Source organism: Typopeltis vanoorti, chromosome 21, assembly GCF_054136105.1.
Source record: "Typopeltis vanoorti isolate ZY-2024b chromosome 21, IOZ_Tvanoo_1.0, whole genome shotgun sequence".
Taxonomy (NCBI): domain Eukaryota; kingdom Metazoa; phylum Arthropoda; class Arachnida; order Uropygi; family Thelyphonidae; genus Typopeltis; species Typopeltis vanoorti.
Window position 1 is genome coordinate 42,009,703 of NC_143569.1, and position 19,121 is coordinate 42,028,823.

Consider the following 19,121-nt stretch of genomic DNA (forward strand, 5'->3'; position numbering starts at 1 on the left):
CTGACCACCAGTATACTCAAAAAGACTCACCACTGTCGATGTTGCAACCCTGACTTTCCGTGGAAAAAAAAGCTGACACCACTCGTACAGCAGTCAACATAAATACAGTATCAAGAACTCTCATAGAAGCAAAATGATGAGTCTATTAGAAATTTATTTAACATAAAAGGAAGAATGGCATGGCTTTCTGACGAGACAGAAACGAAATACTGAAATTCAACTACTTTTGCAAAAAAAAAAAAAAAAAAAAAAAAAAAAAAAAAAAAAAAAATACTGTTGCCCTTCCCGTCGTCATATTTTGTTGAATGTGGCTTTAGTGCTGTAAATGACTTTGCTACTGAAAAAAAAAAAAAAAAAATCACATGGATATCACAAGCCATGGGGATTTGAGATTGAAAATAACTAAATTAGTACCTCAAATAAAAACTCTTTGCAGCAGACATCAAGCTCAAGGATCGCATTAACTTGGATTTTATTTTCCCGAGTTCAGTTCGATTTATGTTTTATAATATACAAAGTTAATATAAAATTTATATTCATTGAAGAAAGTCAAATTAAAAACAGTTTTACTTTACCTATGTTCCTTTTTTTATATGAAGTACATATTTATATTATACTTTTTCAGAACTTGGCTGACTATTATGCTAGGGGGGGGCATCAAAATTTTTGACGCGTTGAAGTGGGGAATGTTCCAAAAACGTTGGAAAACACTGGTCTAATACATAATTTTGTAAGGGAGTTTGGGAAAATGCCAATCTCTTATAGTAATTTATGTTTAAAAGTTTTGTTATTTTTCCTTTTAAAAAAGTCGCTCTGATTTTCAAACAAGCAAAATTTCAATTAGTAGAAAGTTGACAGCTTTAATTTACTATCGCTTAAAACTCGAAAATAAAATAATTTGGAGATAATCCTCTAATATTACAATCAAATTTAGTAAACCACTATGCGAAAAATATAGTCATTATTCTTAAGGTTTAATAGTATTATTATTATCGGTGGAGGTTTACGGTGGTGATTGATTCATTCAATCCAATACCCTTGGAGGGTAATGGATGGCAATGCTGTAGCTAATGAAGTTCTAACTGAGGCTCTGCCATTGCTGTTACCCTCCTGCCATGATCAGAGCTTTAATAGCTCAATACCACCTTATCCCTACACTGTCCTCTACAGATAACGGGGAAGATGAAAAGCATTCTTGCTTCGCCCCTTTAAGCCAGGAATATTATTATTTTTAATCGGTGATGTGTAAGTTTTCAAGGTATCTTTATTTATATTTTAAAACCTTAAATTTAGACATTATATTCTAGAAAAAAACTTTCCAAATTACTTTAAAATATGTGTGCGCGGAGGGACATTTTAGATGACATGCCGTTTATATTTGGAGAGGAGGAAAGAGGGAATAAAAAGCTTTTTTTTAGTTCCAAGCCGCAGCTTACTAAGAGAGACGCCCCTCTATATGAAGTTTTGCACTCGACCCTCCCGAATAATTTTTCGTAATTTTGAAATGTACAATGCACTGTATAAAATAGAGTATACTGGTCTCAAATAAATTCGAGGAAGTTCATATTAGCAGCTATTCTTTTCAGTTTTTTTAACATTTCTGTGACCAGAATCCGAAGAAAGATAGATCTATCTTCTGGAATGACAGAAACATTTTACATACCATATATGTAAAGCACGAATTTAGGCTATTGGTTCTCTGGGTTCGTAAACATGCTAAGCATGTTGAAAACTTAGAAGTGCTGCACACTATGAAAGGAGTAAATGCTTAAATATCAATAAACAAATGAATTAATAAAATCGGGTTAAGGAAGTAACAGATATGACCCAATTCTTATGGGTAATAAGACAGATCGTATTGATGCTGAATACTTGTAATACATAGATAAACGAAAGGCCAAATTACGTGACTTTCCTTCCTTAAAAAAGTCGATCTTTTCTATTTACTCATTGAGAGGACCCCACTGACATTCTTGGTCAATTAAACCAAGAGGATGAATTATTTGGAAACTAAAGACGTCTTAAGTTGAAAAGAAACAACCAGTTTCTCGCATCAAGCAGAATAAGTGAACATAAAATGAAAATAATCCCCTAGTAATAAACAGAATTAGTTAACTTGTATTTTTAAAAATTACAATTGTATTACAATTTGCGAATTAGCTGGATTCAATAACTTCTTTAATCCCATAAAAATGCTACACTACATCGATATTTACTATTACCAACCCAGTATTTTATATAGTCCTTATAAGGACTGGCATAAAGGGGCGAAGCAAGAATGCTTTTCATCTTCCCCGTTATCTATAGAGGACAGTGTAGGGATAAGGTGTTATTGAGCTATTATTAAAGCTCTGATCATGGCAAGAGGGTAACAGCAATAGCCGAGCCTCAGTTAGAACTTCATTGGCTACAGCATTGCTATATCTATTACCCTCCAAGGGTATTGGATTGAAAATCAATCACCACATCATGCCCCCAACTCAGCATTGACTTTCATCTTATTTCTTGTAGTATCATGATACTATAAAATAAATGGTGTAGGAAAATACTAACTTTTTACGAAGTTTTTTTTTTAATTTAAAGAAATTAAAATATCTTTAATTTATTAAACAGAAAACTTAAGAAGTTGAGCTGTAACAGTCACTACCAATGACACGTGATTGCTCGGGTGGTTCCTTAATCTGCTTAGAACTAAGAGGATCGAATTGCGAAACTAATGTGTTCAGTTTTCTTTATTCTTGGTCTTGAAATATTACTTAGTTTTTTTGGGGGACTTAACCAATTAATTTTCTTAAATGCAGACACGCACTATTAAACTTTAGTTTGTTCAACGTTGCCATTTCACCTTTGAGAACCATAATTGGCCCTTTCGTTAGAAATGTATTGAAATTTTAACAGGAATTGAATGCGAAAAGCAATAATTTACGATTGCGAAGCTCAAGGAATTCTACGTATAGTATGGCACAATAAGTTTTAACTCCCATAAGGAAAAGATTCTTTCAGTTTTCAAGGAAACAAATATGCAATTCAAATTTCGACATTGTTAAAGTAGCTGTAATAACGTTAAATGAATTACTTTCATCTGGATCAGTAGGCTACTAAAAGCGAAAGAAAGCTGAACCAAAATGCATTTAATGCGAATAATGGATAGATGAACTCAATCTTCGCTCTGTTAGGCAACGTATCGAATTGCTTACTATACATGTTTAATGAATTTAATAAAAATATGTTAAGGACTTCAGAAAAGTCTTTCCCAAATGCTGAAGGAGCTAAACAATCTACTCATACACGATACGATGGCTCTTGGCTGTGGTTGATTGGTTTTGTTTTGGCACGTGGGGCTTATCAAGTTCTATGTGGAGAAATGTTAAAGACCGCTTTAGATAGAACCGAGTTAGCCTATCTTTAGCAATTTGGTTCCAATTTCGAAGCCAAAAGCGTTTTTGGCTTCGAAATCCTATCTTTTTTTATATAAAAAAAATGATGAAAATAATAAATACTGTGAATATTCTATGGTCTGTTCGGTGATAACTCCCCTCCATCGCTGTATACTTTTTTCCATAGCTTTTTTCCTGCTAGGCGACATCTGTTATCCCTATATTATTTACTATATGATGCAAACTAAAGATCCATTAAAGGTTATCACAAGAAAATACGTTAGTATTAGCCAATAGTTGAACGCACTGTGTGTATAGTGAAGTACTCTAAGCAGTTGGCACAGTTAAATTTACTGGAATGGCTAAACTGTTGGCATGTTTTCTCAGTCTCCTTACGAGACTAATCGAAAACTTCCTCGCGTCCTTGATGGGAATGGCACTCGGACCTTTTAACCAGCGATGCGAAATTTCAATTCCCTCCACTCAAAGAAACTTCATCTTTATGGGAATCCAGTTTTCTTAGCATTCTGTTTCTTTTACGTTTTCACGCTAACGGGTGGAGTATGAGTGTTCTTGCCTGTGAACAAGAGTGTGGTTCCAAATCCCGTCTTTGAATGAAGGAAATTTTCTTCACATATTTGAAAAAAAAAAAAAAAAAAAAAAAAAAAACCGCTAAACTACTCGATGATGCCGCTGAAAGAGTTTTTCTCTCCGTTCAGATCTCCCATCTTAGAATAAATCTTCCCCAAATGCGCAACTGATGAGTGGGTTTCGTTCTACGCTCTCTCTAGTCAACAGAATTCCACTGTCTGCATGTTTTTGAGCATCTTTAGGTGATAGTATTTTTTATTTTATTGAACCAGTGTTAAACACCACACTGCTTACTGGAAACCTGAAAGTCGTTTGAAAATTTTCCATCGGTCTGTAGGAATTTTTCTAACTCAGCCCACTCAAGGCCCTATAGAATATATTGACAACCTTTTCATTGGTAGTCTTAATAATAAGGCTATGGACAGAATGGTTTCCTCTAAAGTGAGGAATATCGTATGTAATTTTCATTATGAATTAGACTGAAATGTACAGAGTAAGATAGGCCTGTCAATACAGTACATATGGTAGGATGTATTTTATATTCACTGTAGGAACTAGATGAGACTTAGTAAGCCATCTTATTGTACACAGAAATTTTGTGCGAACTGCGTAGGACCAGCGAGTCGTCTGGAGATTAAAAGTAAAAGTTATTTGAAAGTGGCAGGTGGTACTTTCACGAATTACTTGAATAAAGCAATGTGCATTAACTCCTATCAACCTACCGACAACAACAAAAAAAAAAAAAAAAAAAAACTGCAATTGGCAATGAAAAGCATTCTTAGTTTATTATATTTCAGTACTTAAAATCTCGTTTAAATTAGTAGAAGGTAGCTTATTATTCTTAGGCATAACTCGCTGATTCTAGCTCGGTCGTTAATGGCAACAATCTTTCGTTAGAAACCCCATGGGTCGAATCCTGTCTAGATAAAAAAAAAAAAAAAAAAAAAAAAAAAAATTAAAAAATAATAATAATAATAACTGAATGAGTTCAGTCTTCTCGTATGGAAGAGTATTTTTATTCGCAAACTGGCCGGTTAAGCAGACATTGCACGTGCCTCATAGTTAATTTATTCTATGCGTTGTGGGAGCTGATGATTTAGGAGAATACTGAAAGAGGAAGTCGGAGCTTGCTCTATCCATTTGTTACTTGTAGTATTGAAAGGGATGTACCGTCATTTTTCATTTTGGTTTCCAATAAGAATACAACTTGGTTGGCTAAATCCCAAATTGCCAGCCCATCCTCAGTATTTCAGTATCAAGGTGCACCATGAGAAGGTGAGGATTGGACATTAGGTCAGAAGCCCTGATCGGTTCTCCGCATTCCTTAAAAGACTATGTGGAAGTCTCCTCCCAGTTATACATCTTTGACCTTTAAGCACTCTGGAGAAAGATTAGTGGAGTGAACATCGATGGTAGTATCACATCAAAAATAGGGATATTAGGAAGGAACTCTCCATTGTTAGCAGAGCTAATCTCAGATGATATAGTCACTTAAACAGAATGAGAGAGGAAAGATTAGCAAAAAAAAAAATATGTGTTCTTTGCCAGGATGGCAGGAAAAAGACCCAGAGGAAAACCAAAATGTAGGTTAATTGATTAAAAATAAACCGCTTTAAAAGACAGAAATATAAGATCCGATAAGGTTGGAGTCTTGACAGAAAAGAGATTGATTTGGAAGAAAATTATTGATAGGAAGTTAGTAATGGTGTAACTTTTTCATGTAGTACTATCGTAATTGGAGGGGGGGATTCTGAAATTCTGTTACAAAGAAGTCTCAAAAACCGCGGGCACATGATTTTAAAGATACAAAAAAATCTATTTATTAGAATTGTATTTATGTATACTATTGTAGACTATATTTAAATTCTAAATTATCAGCAATTGCATTAATGTATAAATAAGATTGTGTTGAAACTACTGATAATTAGAATGACCAAAGAATAAGTGATATTGAAAAATAAACTGGTAGAGATCTGCCTAACCAGTTGCTAACAGGTATTCCTAGTCCTGACCACCAAATAAAGAAAGCTGTCTATGTTGATAACTTTGCTTACTGAGTATGTATTTGAAATTTCTTCGTCCCTTTGACCGTATGTCTGGCATAAATTCCATATAATCCACAACAGATGCCTGTTCAGTCCTGTGGAAATGGCGTTTGCTTCCATGGCACCAGCGCTATGGAAGCAAAAGTTCCTCTAGTCGAGGACTAGAGTTTAACTTTGATAGTTTTTCATTCCAGTCCTCGACTAGAGGAACGTTTTCTACGCATTTTATAGCCACTTCCTGAGTCAGTTAATCTTTGGAATGGGCAAGTTGGATGCAAACCCTACAGCTCGAGGAAAAACGACCATAGAATTCACTTTCAAACAATATTATTATTAGGGACCATAAGATCGCGGCAATTGGTTTGCTGACCTGAATGTCTATGCTATGAAATCATTGATGGGTTTGAGCCAGTTATAGATGAGATCGGCTGTTGCTCTGTCTTTGAAAGTAGAGAGTAAAACGGTCTCGATTACTTCTTTTGGGAATAAAAGGTATTGCAACACTTAAGCATAGAATAAAAAAAAAAATATAACAGAAAATCTCAAATAACAAGGTCGTAAACATAGTTCTTATAATTAAAGGGGCGAAGCAAGAACGCTTTTTATCCCCCGTTATCTGTAGAGGAACAGTGTGGGGGATAAGGTGTTTTGAGCTATTAAAGCTCTGATCATGGCAAGAGGGTAACAGCAATAGCCGAGCCTCAGTTGGAACTTCATTGCCATATATTACCCTCCAAGGATATTATTAATCACCGCAACAAAACCAGGTCATAAACATTCATCTCTTCGAGAATTAAATATAATTTTTCTTAGATATTAAATAAGGTGTACTTAGTAGTTACGATTTTTTTTAATAAAATTTTAAAAAATTAAACTTTTAAATAGGATATTAGATTTCTGTTTAAGATTCACAATAAATTTTAATATTTATTACAAATATTAAAATTTATTACAATTTATAATTATAGTATAATCTAATCTCCCATCGTTGTGGCAAACTGCAATGGAAACAAGATGATAGCGCAGGCATCTTAATACCGTTTCCGATATAATCCCGGTTTCAGTACCTTGTGGAACTTTTGATTTTAAACATGTCAGCGAAATTAAATATACATAAATGACGCAGCACATGCCTTCAATTTCTTAGTATTTTTTGTTACCGTCATTCTTAAATACTTTCAGGCTGAAAGGCAACCCCGTTAAATTTCTTAGAAGTAAAGACGTACTCGAGTGAGAACGAAGGTGGAATCAATGTTTACCATCTTTATTATTTAGTTTTGTAATGGCAGCAAAAGTATCTTATTATTGCACATAACATTTCCTAGAAATCAGTTAAAAGAAATGGAAAAGAAAAAAAAATAATGGTGGGAATGCGCACAACGCGAAAAATTAATAAAAACCTGTGAACAATTGCTTCGACCATGTCTCTTTTCTTTTGATTTTCAACTACATTCCATCCATTAAACTATGATTTTCAAACTTCGTATGTCAGCTCTCTCGGATGCTGAACATTACAGTGTAATGTAATGTTTTAAACTGGGATTCAACCCTAGTATAGTCGATGTAAGGAAAAAATACTGAAACAGCAAAAGTTGGCAATGACATTTTGTACTAAAACTTGTTTTATTTTGAGAAATATACAATTTGAGAAGGTCTCTCTCTCTCTCAATAAACGTTTGCTTTCCTCCCAACTGCTGGAAGCGACCCAAAGAAGCAAAGTTCTGTACAGTTGGAAAATCTCTACATCAATCACACGTGCAAGCTCCTTATCAGAATTAATCGGTTTTGGAGCTCTGTTGGCGTTTGGAGAAATTTAAACAAAGAAAAATAAAAACTTGTGTGACTAACTACATTTGCTTATATGTACGTGAGACAATTTATTTTTATTAAAAAGAGAAACTGCTTAAGCACTCGATTTTTTTTTTTTTTTTTTCTAGTCCTACTTTGTTGCGAGTCATAGAACGGAGCAGTATTTTTATAAACTTCTTTGACTCGAAGAAAAAAAAAGAAATTGCCATCTAGTTTGTATAAAAATACTCAACAAGTGCCTACTAGTTTATAATTACGCACCGAGTTACTTGTAGTGTATAATAATTTATTATTGTTCATTTTTTAACTCTAGTTCGTGACCTACTGAAGTTTCTCATGACCTGATAGTGGGTCGGAGCTCTAGTTTGCCATACTAAGTACAGGAAAAGGATAGGTTTATCTTAGACAGCAATACCGGGAAAACTTCTTCTAAAATCCACTTTGAAATATTCAACACTTTAGTGCTAAAGTGTGAAATAAGCCTCTAAATAACTTGATCTCCAATTATGGCTTCATTTAGATCGAAATCTTTTTCTATACTGAATGAGTGCTTGTAGTATTACTGCTGAATAACAATGAGACTTGAGGTGATGTTGACATGAACTCTACACGGGCTAGTACGAGCGAAATTAATATTGGTACGGAGATGTGTAGAAAAATTCGGCAAATGCCAGAGATTAAATCAGTAAAATTTTGATGTTATGTTTACTTCTATAGGAAAATTCGCCTCTAATGCAAGCAAACAAAGGGCATTTTATTATTCTCTGTGTCTGATGTTGCAATTAACAATAAAATGGACTTTTATTTTAAACGTTATCAGATTTATGTCGGGCATGCCCAGAACTCTTTCTTACATGTTCATTTCTCCAGTAAATCGTGATGTATTTTCGTATATTTCATGCATGAAATTAAGTTTGACAACATAAGTCTCTCTAAAACTGTTTTTAGAGAGACTTATGTTTAGTGATGTTTGTCAGAATCCTCCTGGCGCTTTCCAGGTTGACCAGGTACCTTTTTTTATCTTTGGGTGGGTGGGTGTATATAATATTGCTTTAGTCTGGTTTAGTTAAACAATTACAGAACTGGCAACGAATGATTAAAATTGCTTTTTATTACGTGACACCTCATTGCCATAGTAACCAGTCAACACATTTTTGCAGCAGTGGCGCCACCTACAATGGTTACGTATATTTGAGCTGATGTGGACATTACTGTAATGGAAATCTTCTCGGGGAGGAAAAAAAAAAAATGCTGATGGATGGGATACACAATTGAAAGGGTCATCAAGTAGAGAAAACCGTCCGCTACAGCGTTCTTTATCCAAATTAAACTGCCATCTACAGCAAGTGAACATATGTTTTCCGTATCTTTTGTAACGACGTGGATGGTGTTCTTAAATTAAGGGGAAGAGTTTGCTCGACACAACCCAACAAATATTTGACGGGAGAAAGCCAACGAACGACTCATCGGGCTGTTATCGTGGACAGGCTTGTCTTTCCGAGCGTGATCTTCGTACGAAAGCCTCTCGGAAAGAGGTCCACGTTTGTCGTGCGGTTACCGGGGGTCAGGAGTTTGAGTATACACTGCAGGGAGATTGTAAATGGGCAGTTTTGGAGATAAGAAACAACGGATGAAATAGAAGAAGGAGGCTGCTCAGCTTGTCTTGAAAGATAAAGCGAAAAACGGATGCTGAGCACGTCCGATGGGAGACGATAGACTTACCTGTTGAAGTTAGGCTTTGGGGCGATGGCGACAGTACTTGTTTGTTATTGAGAGAATAATAAAATAAGAATAAATAAATAAAACTAGCTGCCAACCCGTTTATGTATTATTTGTAGGGAAATTAGCAAGTTCGCCAACCTTTATCCTCTTGTTTTTCTTGACTTAGCATTTTAGATAGTCCGTATGCTTGAAATATGCTAAGCACTTTTCTGTTAGTGTAAGTGCGTCATTTTGATCATTAGTACTTTTTGCCATTTGTGTTGGATCGCTTGAAAAATACGTGAGTCAAAATTTCTTGCAACAGTGTAGCAAATCGTGGCCAGCATAGCAATGAACCAACTAACATTTACACGTATGAGGCTAATCACTTATGAGAATTGTATCACCTGACTAGGGAAAAGAAAACAGTTCTTCCTGTCTTCTAACCCAGATAAAAAGTGGGGGGGGTAGAGCTTAGAATGAGTAGTGGATATTAAAATTAAAATGATCGAATTCAATAAGTATCCATTTCTGTCGCTAATGGAGCTTCCTTTTGAGATCTTGTTCAGTACTCTACAATTCGGGCACCTCCAAAGCGCAGGCGCAAGAACAACTCGACATGTTATTAAACAATACAATCTAATTGGTTTTGCAAATGAAACCAACAAGGCAGTATTTGATGTATGCGTTAAAAACTTTGATACACATTGACACTATCCTAGTTGTTATATCTTCCAACGTGTTTAGGATATATCAGTGAAGTTGGACATGTTTAACGTTCGCTACTTGCAGACTGAAAATACCAAATTTGTTTTCAAAATATTTGCAAAATTACAATTAAAGCAAACTTAGAAATTAGGAACTTTTTCCTATTAATTTCTTCGTTTTGTATGCTTCAAATATTACTTGAAGCCGAATTTTATACACGTAGAGAAGAAACGAAATTGAAAATAAAACCAGAATCGTCTTCTAAGCCATTTGAAGAAACTTGCAAAAGCTAACGGGTCGTTAATAAGAATCCCAAAGTGGCCCTGTCCTCACTCGGAGTTGGAGGTAATAAACAGGACCCTTGAACTGTTGTAATTTGATCCCACAAGATCAAGTGAAGATCTCATGAACTGAATTATAAATGCCCGATCTTTTATTGTTTATAGAAAGGGATAACAAGATCCGGAAAACAGTGACATAGATGTCACAGCAGGATTCGACTGTCGGAAGGATAGGTATCCTTCAAGTAGGCGCTGGTGCGTGCCTCAGATTTAGACCGACTGAACTATAGCTTCTCAGAACAGGCAAACCGACCCCGTAAACACGCATCTACAGACGTAGAACACTCTGGGAGGCATAGGGCTAACCACCTTATCCTTGAATTATGGTTAAGAAATCCAAGAATAGTTGAAAGGTCGTGGGCGCTTATGTGCCTGCTAGAATCACTGATGAATGAATTAAAGTTTCGCTATACGATTTAAACGAAGGAATCGAATTAGATCTCATCCTTATATTAATGCTCAAGCTCTATGTAAAGATAAAGCCCTTATTTTGCGTGTGTGTTGCGTCAATGTTTATTTAAATAAATAAATAAATAAATACGTTTTTATCATTGGTAATTATCGACAGTATACAAAAAGAACAGCATTCGACATGAGCTGACCTAGCATTGCACTACTAAAATACATGAATTCTACCCAGGAATCACATTCCCCTTTTATTGGTATGTTTTTTATTTATTTATTTATTTTTTTTTTTAAGAATTTCATTGACCTAACAAGACAATCTTGAGTCGTTTGGTTTCCATCAGATACCAATAATTAACTTCTTAGCTTCTCGAATAAATTCCATAAATCTATCTTTACCGTCTCCTAACTTTTAGAAAAGTGGTGCATTTATTTATACATGAAAAAAAAAAATGTTACAAGTTTTCAAAAAATGAAAAGCTATGTGGAAATCTAAATCATATCTCCTCATAAAAATAAGGTCAAATGAATCGAAACAACTAATTATAAAGCTATTTCAGAACCATGATAAATAAATGACAGGAAATGCAATTTATCGCAATTTCAAAACACGTTCAGTGTCAGCTGGCGCCCCCTTGTAGCAATAGTACTAACTACAATTCCTTGTAACTTTTATCAGATCTCAACGTTTCCCAGTGTGGTTCCATAGCTTGGGGGGGGGGTGTTTGAATTGTACAATTGATACCTTTCAGACTGCTGTTTCTATAATGGCTTCCATTTATTGCAAAAAGGGAACGACTGGGCGTATATATCGAGGGAGGGAGGGGGGTTCTCTGTCACCTTAGTACCATCTGAGAATGATTGCAATTACCGTTTCCCGTAAAGCATTCCCCTAACGGTGCTGCTAAGGACAATAGTCAATTGTTATATAGCCCCTAATTGGTCCGATGTGTGTGTGTGTGTGTGTGTGTGTGTGCGCGCTCTTCCAAGTAGGATACGCACAAATGGTGAAATGACAGTGGGAGGGAAGTTAACTGCAATAAGAAATATTGCTCTGAGTGGAGAAACTCCAGAGAGAAAATTGCTAGTTGTAATCTGTGTCCGAGTTGCCTTTTAGCGAAAAGGCGATAATCGGGAAGAAAATTGAGTTGCCAAATCTTATCACAGAACTATTTGGTTCTTAGTGGTTCAAATTCAACCTTTTATTAGCTAGCGACGACTCAGAGAGAGAGAGAGATTTAAAACAAGACGAATACATTCTAAACTTCCTGGTTTTTAAATTATCCTTGAAATGTAAAGGAAATTGTGCGCAGATGACGCGATAAAAGCTACAAACTTAATATGCATGAGTCAAGAGTGACGTAATGAAATTTACAATTGTGATTTTATTGCACGTGTTCGGCTCGTGAATAGGAAAAATGTTGGCAATAGTTGTTGCAACAGATAACGGGAAATTTGAATCAATACAATTTAGCGCGCGGATTTTTTTTATTTTATTTTTTATAATAACAAGGTCTTTCTCCATTCCTGTGATCAATATTGGGAATTCGAAGCGTACTAGAAGCATCTGTGAATCACTCCGTGTATTCGTACATGTTTGGTTATGCATGTTACGTACTCTGATACAGACATGCAATGAAACTGATTTTAACGCCAACTAGCGGAATGTAGATTTAATGAAAATAGCGCCATCTATTGTATACATTACTGCTTTTACGTAACTGAGAACTAATAGTATATTCTTTATTGTGTATTTTCAGGTGAAAAGCCGTTCAAGTGTGAATTTGAAGGGTGTGACCGACGGTTCGCCAACAGTTCCGACCGCAAAAAGCATTCCCACGTGCATACGAGTGACAAACCATACAACTGCAAGATCCGAGGCTGTGACAAGAGCTACACCCACCCGAGTTCCCTACGGAAGCACATGAAAGTGCACGGCAAATCGCCGCCGCCTCCCGGAGCCACACCGGGCAGCTGTTCGGGATCTGGTTACGACAGCGACACCCCGAGCAGCGGATCGATCGCCGGCTCCCACACCGCACCGTCGGTAGGCGGCACGAGTAACTCTGTGGCCGGACACACGGCGCTCTCCCTAGCCCCGCACGCGGGATTAGGCGGAGGGGCCCCGCATCCTACCAATCTGAGCGAGTGGTACGTGTGCCAATCAGCCGCTGGTATGCCGACCCCTCCGAGCAATGAACATTCCCCCGTCGGAGGAGTCGGACACCACCTGCACACCCCATCATCCTTCTGACAGGCTATCGGACTGAACTCAGCTCTGTTAAACTACAGAAAACCGGTCTCGTCACTATTAAGAGACGGGTACTTGTAATCTTTATGTACAGACAGATGTGTATACTTGAACGGGCTTCTCTCTCTCTCTCTTGTTACCATGGAAACAACGTCCAGGACTTGCCCAACCCTCCAGGAACGCTAGAGGAGAGGCGTTGCCGCTTCCCCCCCCCCACCTTAATACCCACTCCCCTCTCTTTTTCCCTCATTTCGTCGCTCGGCAGCATGCCGAAAAAAAAGCTGTTGTAAAAACAAATGACACCTTTTTTCATCGTCAACATTGTTACCGTGGGACTGACTGCACCTATCAAGGAAGGATTTGTACATTTGCACGGAGGTTGTTTTTTTTTTTTTTTTTTTTTTTTTTCCCCTTCTCAACAGGAGTTGTCACATTACAGTGTTTGTTCACAAACAGTGAATATGTAAACATAGCCTTTAAACCTAAGTCTGAAATGTTTTTAATAACATCTGTGTTGTTCCTCAATAGGCGTACCACTTCTCTGGCAAAAAAATAAGGCACCGATCGCTTTGTTTTGGTTCCATTTATAAGCATGCGCAGGTATTATCTTCAGTACCAATACAGTTTAACTGTAATACGTATCGCTAAGCCTAATCCACTATTTTATTAAATGAATGGGAATATTTCGGTTCGTATTCCACTGATAACTTGTAACTATCAATCTACTTCTAGTGACTCTACGAAGTCTCTGTTTATATAACTGTGCCTTAACCTATTAAATTGTAATTTCTTTCTATTATTCTTTAACCATTATCAACTTCAGTTGATTTTCTTTGGAAATATTGTTCCATCTATCTCAAATAGCGACTGTTAAAACGGTTTCAAAAACTTCTTGACCATTAAGCGTTAATTTAACAGAAATTTTTTCCCCCCTAAAATACAACCGATGAACATAAGTTTTAGTTGTTGTCTGGCAGCTTTTCTGTTGAGAGTTTCACGCCCAAATCGCGTCTTCTGCGACCAATCACATTGGTGGCGACCACACCCAAGTCTTGTCTCAACTTCTACCAACAATTCACGAAGGCATGAAAGTGTGAAAAAGAATCGGTTCTTACTTGAAGCAGAACAAAAATCGATCCTCCGAACATGATCATTGTAAGGAATTTAGAAAAGTAACAAGTCCAAAAAAAATTAATAAAAGGAACGAAGTGCGGTTACATAGATCGTTCAATTTTTTATAGGTAAAAACGGAAGTATGGTAATTACAACTTTCCTTATAGTTTCAATAAATACAGATGTTTCGTTTTACTGACAATAAACAATAATGATGAAGCAAGTTCCACGAAATGACGCAACAATACTTCGAAAGTGAAATCTACATTTTTGCACTGAGCAAACGTAAAAACACGTTTGAAAGCTATTGGGTTTTCTTTTTCTACGCTCTGTGTAAATTGCACACTAGAGCTTAATGTTAGTATTTATTTTTCGCTGAATAAGTGCAAAAACTATAATAAAAAAAAAATCATTCTTATCCATTTCAAAAATGCCAAGAGAAGTGGTTAATTGCCTAATCTAAGCCATTATTGATCAGGTGTTTGTTAATATTTTTTTTTCTCCTTTTTTGTGGTTACCGACTGTTCTACCTGCTGTCTTAAATGTTTCTCAACCCTTACGTGGGCTATTTAAAGATGGTGTACATTGAATGTGTAAATTTGAATAAAAATTATGGTTGCCAACAGTGAGAATTTCTTTTAATTATAGTACAATAAACATCACACACAAAAAAAACTCAACAAAAGGCCCGTAGAGCACTTAAACATTGCCACTCACATACATTTCAAAAAAAAAAAAAAAACTATAACCATTTTGATTCTTTGTGACGACTGGCGCGCCATCTACGTCCATCTTCATCAGCTACAGTCGACACATAAAACTTAGATCATTACCAATTAAGAGGATCCGGCAGATCGATTATATCTCTCTGACGAGCGCGCTTTTGCCTCGAGGGGTCTTTTTCAGCTCTAGTGAATCAATAGATAACCCTCGTCCCCCTTTTCCTCTGTTCTTCCACTTCTTGATGATGATGTGCCCTAATAGCCCAGCCACTTTTATACGTTCCGTCAATGCCACAGCAGATGCTCACGGAGCACTAATACATTTATGAATGACCGGGAATTCAACACCCGGAACCTTTTATATAGCTCACTAATTTTTTTTTTTTTTCTATCTATTGCTAGGACTAACTTAATTCCCTCACTAGAGTTATGTGTTGACTTCCTAACCGCCGTATTATTGGTTCTAGAATAAATAGTCTAGAACCACTGTTTTTTAAAAAATAGCTGTTCTAAATAAATATATCCTTTTGTTTTAAATCTTTTTAAATTTTTCCTTAGCATATCAATTTTTATAATTGATACTTTCTAGCGCCATCTGCCGACACAAAGAAGAATCAGTGTACTCAAGACGTACCAATCAAATGTCATTCCAAAACAATAGAATATATTAATTAAAACTAAAATGATTAATTAGTTGTATATTGATCTTAAACTATACTGCAATAAGATAGGGATCACTAAACATTTTTGAGAAGTATGCCCAATGGTACAGTTTCGATGAATTTCTATTATTGGAGATTGACTTAAAGGTAATTAACACATAAATATGTTGGCCAATTACGTAGAATCTTTTAAATTTACATTACTGATTGGTGATGAATCCGATAGGGGGTGCTACTGTTCCTCTCTTAAAGAAATCAGGAAAAGAATATGAATTTTTAGTTAAATGACAAAAATGAAACTTGTCTATATTCTTTCTTGAATTATAAACACAAATTTCAATGTTATTGGTGAAAACTGAAGGGGAAATATATTTTTAAAAAATAAACTATATAACAATTCCTCTTCCCAGATTAAAATCTGAATCTGTCACTATTGTACTAATAGAAATTACAATGAATATAGAAATATGCTAGGTATAAGTTACCTGACAAATTACTGGTTGGGTGTTTTAGATTTACTGCCAAAGCAACACAGTGTAATGTAATACTTATGTAAATTGTGGTCTTGTGACTTTTTTTTTTGCGGGGGGGGGGGACATCTCCATATGATATGAGACTGACTAACCCATCTTTAGAGAAAGATTCGAGCACAAGTCTCACTAACCTAGGGCATCGTCGATAGACAAACTATGGAGGCTACGTGCAGACCGAATACTGTAGTAGTATTGGGGATCTTTCATTACTGGCAAGCCAGACAGCATAGTTATGAGTAATACCGACATGCATGTTGATATGTTTATTGCAGGTCTCTCTCTGTTGTAACTTCCTTTATAGCAACTGGTTAAACGATGTGGATACCCTAGATGTAGCTGAAAGGACTTACCCGGAATTCCAGCTAACAAAGTCCCCGAATTCGAATCCCAAAAGATGCGAGGAACGTTTCACGATCTTTTGAAACGAAACGAGTTAACTGGTTTAAAACAAGGGTTTCCTTTAACACAAAGATCGCCAGTACAGTAAAATAGACATTACCCTCGAGTCTCTGTACTTCAGTCGGTATCAATGACGATGTTTGGTTGGAAAGATCTGGATGAGTTCGAATCCCGTTTATCTCGCAAAGAATATAAGGTCTCACAAATAGAGAAATTGGCCAGAAGAACGCATACTTGTCTCATGGCTTTAGTTAGGCTGTAATTCCAAACAACATTATCCTCGTAGACTAAGTCACCTCAATACGAATGATATATCCCTTTAATTTAATATTCAGTTTTGAGTTGGGGGTTAGGAAAATGTGGGTAGGAAGCTAATCAAACTCGTACGCCTTGTACAGTGGTGACGACTCTCCAACCCCCCCCCCCCCCCGCAAAAAAAAAAAAACTTTCGGGGAAACACAGACAATGCACTTGCCAAATAGGGCTTTCGCTATCTTGATATATTTAAATAATTCGAGCTATAACCGTAAGATTTTACGACAAGATATACTCATCCGTTTTCGGTTAAATGCCTTTTAAATAATTAAATAACTCTAATCATAAATTCCCTTTGATCGAAATTTATGAGTCAAAATGCTATTGGACTTATACATTTAGATCGTTAATCATGATTTATGTATAAACCAAACGATACAATTAGCAGCAATGATGAAATATAATTACTGGTGTCATTTTCGTTTCAAATCCCATTAGCGTTTGGTGAGATCATTTCTCATCAAGACGTGTTAACAATTAGCAAAGTGATGCACGCATACGACATTAAATCCCAATTTCATTCTTTGTCTCGATTCTGATGTACATTATTCTCACGTTTTATTGTTCCTGATAACAAACGATTTCATTGTTGCCTTGCCTAAATTATAGCTGACAAAGACGTGCCAACAATCGACAATGAGTTCAAATCTCACTTAAATCATTGTCTATTAGGAGAAATGACGTCACAATTAGGATGTTACAAAAAAAGCACGTCAGTTCAATAAATATTACCAGTTTGCAACAATTTATAAAATAAGCCTAACAGTAGGTTTGATATATATACATTCTAAGCAGACGAACTCCAGCGAACCTTAATATCTTTCTTTAGACAAATGACAATTGCATCAATTAAAACACCCAACAGCACATGAATTCTATAAAAATTAACATTTCAATTACTTGCCAAAGTACGATGACAATTGCAACAATGAAAAATATAAAACTGAGTAGTAGGGGCAGGATTTTAAGTTCTTCATGTGTGTAGGCATTTCGATGTTTTTTTTTTTCTTATAAATTACATTTCTAAATATAATATTTATACATTGTTTAAAGAACAACACTAGTGAGTAATCAAATCAAAAAAGAAATGGAATATTTTGATTTTGCTAACAGACGACAACTCTAACAATCAAAATACAAAACAGTAATTATATAGAAATAGACATGTGATTTTTCTAAGGCAGACGATAACTGCAACAATCAAAATGCAAAACAGTATAATTATTGCTAATATGTGTTCACAATGAACCGCTAACCAAAACTCGTTCCAAATATATCAAATATAACTCACAATCACATTTAGAAAAAAAGAGGGAAAGAACTGATAATGCGAATGGGACTAATCAAGAAAGTGATTCATTCATTCCGAATATTATTGATGACGTCACACTACTTTTGCCAGTAGATGACGCTGTAGCGACAACGTGTTTGTAATAATGTGAAGCTACGGTAACGCCAAGACAGTCGAGTATCTCAATTTCAGAAGGGTCACAAAAACGAATCATTATACGGTCCAGAGATAGTTACCTCCCCTGTGGGTTTGGCCATTAGCGGAGTACACCAAATCATAGACATATTTCATGACAACAAACCTCACAGAAGAGGACATCTGCATGAGTTTGATGCTAAGATGTTTCGGATACTCGCGGCGGGGTGTTAGAGGACGCTGACCGCTAACAAGGTGCACGTCCCACCCCCGTCATAAAGTCATTAGGGCTCGAGACAATAGGGTGCGTTAATGGAAACAAAAGTACCCCACTTTTCTCCCCCCATCTGCTGCTAAATCTCCTTGAGCTAGAACTCAACCGCATACTCCCTGTGATTAATTAGTTTAATGGTTTGGGACGGACCGACAGTGGCAGCGAGCAGACGACTACCCCCTACCACGTGCTGTGTGGAGTACTGGGACGTTTCTGGGTTGCGCGCTATATTTCTCTTCCACCTCGGCAGAAGGGTGTCGAAATGATGAGACAGAGAGAGAAAATGGAAAATGTCATTTTCGGAATGGAGTGAACGATAACGAGTAGTGGAAAGAAAGAGTGAAGAAAAATTAACTGAGTTGAATAGGGAAAACATGCAGCTGGCGAAGAACGAACTGCTAAATCTTGAAACTTACGAAAAAAAAAAAAAAAACTCAGATAAACATTGC

The 19,121-nt window shown here is 36.2% G+C and overlaps 1 protein-coding gene across 1 annotated transcript in view; it reads left to right on the top strand.

Moving 5' to 3' along the window:
* LOC150094782 (uncharacterized) overlaps positions 1 to 13,231 on the top strand; it is a 37,900-nt gene extending 24,669 nt beyond the window's left edge. The window contains exon 2 of the mRNA XM_090411663.1: positions 12,738 to 13,231. Coding sequence (XP_090267789.1) covers positions 12,738 to 13,231 — 494 coding nt within the window. The remainder of the gene's footprint in view (positions 1 to 12,737) is intronic.
* Positions 13,232 to 19,121: the final 5,890 nt, after the last annotated feature.